Source organism: Austrofundulus limnaeus, unplaced genomic scaffold (assembly GCF_001266775.1).
Source record: "Austrofundulus limnaeus strain Quisiro unplaced genomic scaffold, Austrofundulus_limnaeus-1.0 Scaffold36, whole genome shotgun sequence".
Classification (NCBI taxonomy): Eukaryota; Metazoa; Chordata; class Actinopteri; order Cyprinodontiformes; family Rivulidae; genus Austrofundulus; species Austrofundulus limnaeus.
In genome coordinates, this window is record NW_013952438.1 from 1,254,125 (window position 1) to 1,258,202 (window position 4,078).

At 36.6% G+C, this 4,078-nt stretch overlaps 1 protein-coding gene across 2 annotated transcripts in view; it reads left to right on the forward strand.

Annotated features, from left to right (window-relative positions):
• thbs4b (thrombospondin 4b) overlaps positions 1–4,078 on the forward strand; it is a 22,077-nt gene that overhangs the window by 2,455 nt on the left and 15,544 nt on the right. For both annotated transcript variants that reach the window (XM_014006519.1, XM_014006520.1), the window contains exon 2: positions 2,948–3,145. In XM_014006519.1, the coding sequence (XP_013861973.1) occupies positions 2,948–3,145 (198 nt within the window). The remainder of the gene's footprint in view (positions 1–2,947; positions 3,146–4,078) is intronic.

Genomic DNA, 4,078 nt, shown 5'->3' on the forward strand with positions numbered 1-4,078 from the left:
TCATTTAACAGAGGTGGAGGCCTCCATCTTCAGTTGTCCCCCTCCTACAGCGCTGCTAATGCCGGTATCACTCCACCCCCTGTTAACAATAGGTGTTAATTAGGTGTCAACGATAGCCATGTGATGTGAGTATCAGTCACATGGAGGCAGTGCTTAAAAGCCTGAATTTTGCCTGAAACTCTCAGACTGAAGAAGTCTCTTGGAAGAGAGACGAAACGTTTCATTAGAGAAGAACCCGTCCAGAGGACCTATACAATTTTTTTCCTTTCAATTGTATTATAAATTTTTATTAGTTAAGCAGACTTCTCAATGCTTAATTCATTTTGCAACTTACGTTTCACATTGAAAGTGTTTTAAATTAACTCTGGAGTGATGCTAGCTTGACTCATGCAATTTTCTTCGTGTTGTTCAGAACTAAGATCCTTTGACTGCCATCTGCTGCAGGTATTAGATACTCATAATTACGGCACACTAACCTAAATCTGAGCCATTCCTTTGAAATAGCAACAATCATTGGATTTGACAAATATTTATACTTATAAACTTTATACCACACAGTAGATTTGGAATAAAAAGATCAATACAGTCATTTCTGAAATCAACGCAAAACTTAAAAAAACTGATTATTAAGTTGTTGGTTTTTTTGTTTGTTTTGTTTTGTTTTGTTTTTTCTTATGGTCTCATCAACACACAAAAAAAATTTAGGCAGCCATGGAGTCGAAATGAAGATCCTGTCAAACTCTTCCAGCCAACTTTTGCCAATGCATGAAAATAATTAGAGGCGTATCAATACCAGTTTTTCTCAGAGTACAAGTATGAATACTTCAGTTTGGGTACCTGCAGATTTGGAGTACTGATACTGAGAACTTACTGAGTGAGAATGTAAACATTACAGTGACTTTAAAGACAAATTATGAGATGTTGTCTCACCTTCCATACAGCCCCTCTGACTAGATTAAACCATGTGCAACATGATATGTATATACTGTTACAACATTTTTTTTAAATAAAAATAACAAATAGGTTTTTCTTTTAACTTGTATTTTTTTTACATGGAACTGACAAACTTGCACTTGAAAAAGAAATTGTAACATTCAATAAAATATCAATACAAGTATCCTGCAATATTCTGAGCATTGGAGCATTTTATATTAATAGATTTGTAAAAAATACTGGTACTGGTACACCACTAAAAAGTGGCAAACATGCTGGTGTAGTTCCCATAAATTAGGTGTAAGTTAGCCAACTAATATGCGATGTTGTTAGCTGGTGTATGTCTGTGCCATCCAATAATTTGCTCCTGCGCCAAACTTTCAGTGTATGTTAACGAGTTGCTGATAAGGTAGACGTAAGTTACAAGTATGTGTCGGGTAAGCTATACACAAGTTCACACATGTCACATACAATATAAGTTACTCATAAGGTACATGAGAAACCAGCAAGGCAACTGAGAAGTGTAACTTAATATAAAACCTATGAGCAACTTACTTCTAACATATCTGCAACTTTCTTGTGTGTCTGCAAAAATGCATTTCTTTTTTTTTTACTTAGGTATTGTATTGGAAAGCTAAGAGAGATAAATTATTTTGAAAAAAATCATGTTGACATATGAGGTTGGGGGAAAAATTTGTCAGGGCTATCACTCGACAAGAAGCAGATGTAGACAGTCTTGCATCATAAAATATCTTGAATAAAAGATCTTGGCCGTCCATTAGCTTTGACATTAATAACTAAATGAGATTTCACTCTTTATGTTAATTGCATCCCAGTGCTGGTGATATATTTCCCTCATCACTGTGAGAGTTTAACATGATATTTTTAAAACCTTTAATGACAAATCACAACTTTTCTTCACACAAAAAGCTCCGGCGTGGAGCATTTGTCAAGCGGAGAAATGAAAACCATTGCACCATTTGCTTAACAGTAAACTAACCGTGTCAGATTTATGTGCCGGCCTTTAACAGGGACAAGACTCTGGATTACTTAATGGCTTTAAGCTGGAGTAGTTTTATGAAGCTTGAAATTTGAGGTTAATCGGGGGATGACGTGAGACACTTTCTCACAGGGTGTTTTGTGGAAGACATCACTGACCCCCTCCCCGGAGCGCTCTGTCCAGAAGACTTACGAACAAAAGAACCATTTGCAGTCCAGGTGAGGATGTTGAAAGAGCACAGGCGCCCTAAAGGCATGAAACAAACGCTACGGTATGGGTTCTTTTATCTGGTCAGTCTTAAAACCAAATCATCAAAATTTTGATTTTAGTGTTTTTGTCGTCATACTTTAGGTGACTCAGTCATTTCACTGCAGACATCTGTAGCCTCCATGTATTGAAACACATACTGTAAGACCATGAGCAAAAGAGAAAAAAAACCCAGCAGGATGGGGGTGGTGTAGTCTTGGCTAACGACGTCCCGTCTCTGTGACCATTTGGGAGCAATTTTGCTTCCTCAGAACAGAGGGCCTTGCTGACTGCTGTGTTTGTAATGTGTGCAGATGGTGGACGAGCGTTTCACTGCATACCCTTCTGTGGTCAGCCCAGCTCCCAAGTCACTTTATTAAAGAGAAACTCAAACCAGAAGTGATTTCTCTCCTCGGTGTCCAGGGGGCAGATGCTTCAGATTTTGTTAAAGTTTCTGCCAGTGAATAAAAGCTCATCGGCCGTTTTAAGCAGAAAACCAATTAAAAGCAAAAAATAAAAATGGTCATGCCATTAGCTTTGATTTGTTTAAAAAAATACGCCTCTTTGTGGTTTCTCTCTGCTTGCCAAGTTTGTACAGAGGCTTGCAAAAAGCAACAAACACTTGGACGGCATCATCATTTCCTTGTCGACTCAGAACGTGTTTACAGTGACAACAGCCGAGTGTGGCTTCAGGTCGTAAATATTTACATCCCATCATTATTGCTCATGTGATTTAACGTTTCTCTCCTCCGTCTCCCTGTCAACCAGTTTATGATCTGCTCACATCGCCCGACTGCTTGCCAGACCTGCTGCAGGGCGGTCTGGCTGAACAGGGGGTGACCGAGGCTTTCATCCTGACCTCCTTCAAGCTGCAACCCAAAACTGGAACCACCGTGTTCAGCTTGTACAACCCCAGGGACAACAGCAAGTACTTTGAGTTCACCGTGATGGGGAAGCTCAACAGAGGTAGAAAATATATTGTATTCTAAAGCTGAACAAATACGTGTATTTTTTTTTTTTCAGTTCAAAGAAAAACGAGAAAATGACTGCTCAAACGAAATGAATAGGCCATGCAATCTAACAGCATGCTGTAGCTGGCACATTGCTGTAAAGCATGGTGGAGCATTTAGGAACCAAACTGATATGTTTTTCTCAAGAGTTTTGAAAGTAAAAGATAAACATAAAAGTAAAAGAAAAATAAAATAAATCATCATTGTATCAGTGGCTAATTTTCAGTGTAATCAAAAGATATTAAATGAGTAATTCATGTTTTGAAGTGAAGCAAGGTTACAAACTATATCCTATCCCTACGACAATACCTTCAAATTGTTAGTTGATTTTTTTTTTATCTAAGAGACACACAACAATAAAAATCATAGATGTTTGGTTGTCCCACCGTGTGGCGTACAACCACACAGAAATAATTCCTGTACCTGAACCTTGTGTGAATTGCCCTGTTGAAACTAGCTACTACCAGACAATAAAATAATATACTAAGTATACTAAATCTAAGTAAACTTTAGTATACTTGAAGCCGCACTAATCATCAGTATACTTAAAGAGTGCTATTTTGGAACAGCTAATTTAATACTAAATCTGCTTTAGTTGTATTTAAGTTGTACAAAAGCACAATTTTAAGAATATTAAGTATACTTTTAAATACTAAAATGGAACAACTTCAAATATACTTAGTACACTTTAAGTTTATAACTTTGTCTATACACAAAAACATTTTTGAATGCATTTAAAAATAAATACTCACTATTTCACAAAATATTGGAACCTTGAAATATTATTTTGAAAATTATTAAAAAATAAGGTTAAAACAACATGTATTTGAAAATAGTACAACTTCAGAGAAGTACTGGATTTATGGAAATGTGCATTAAAAATATACAC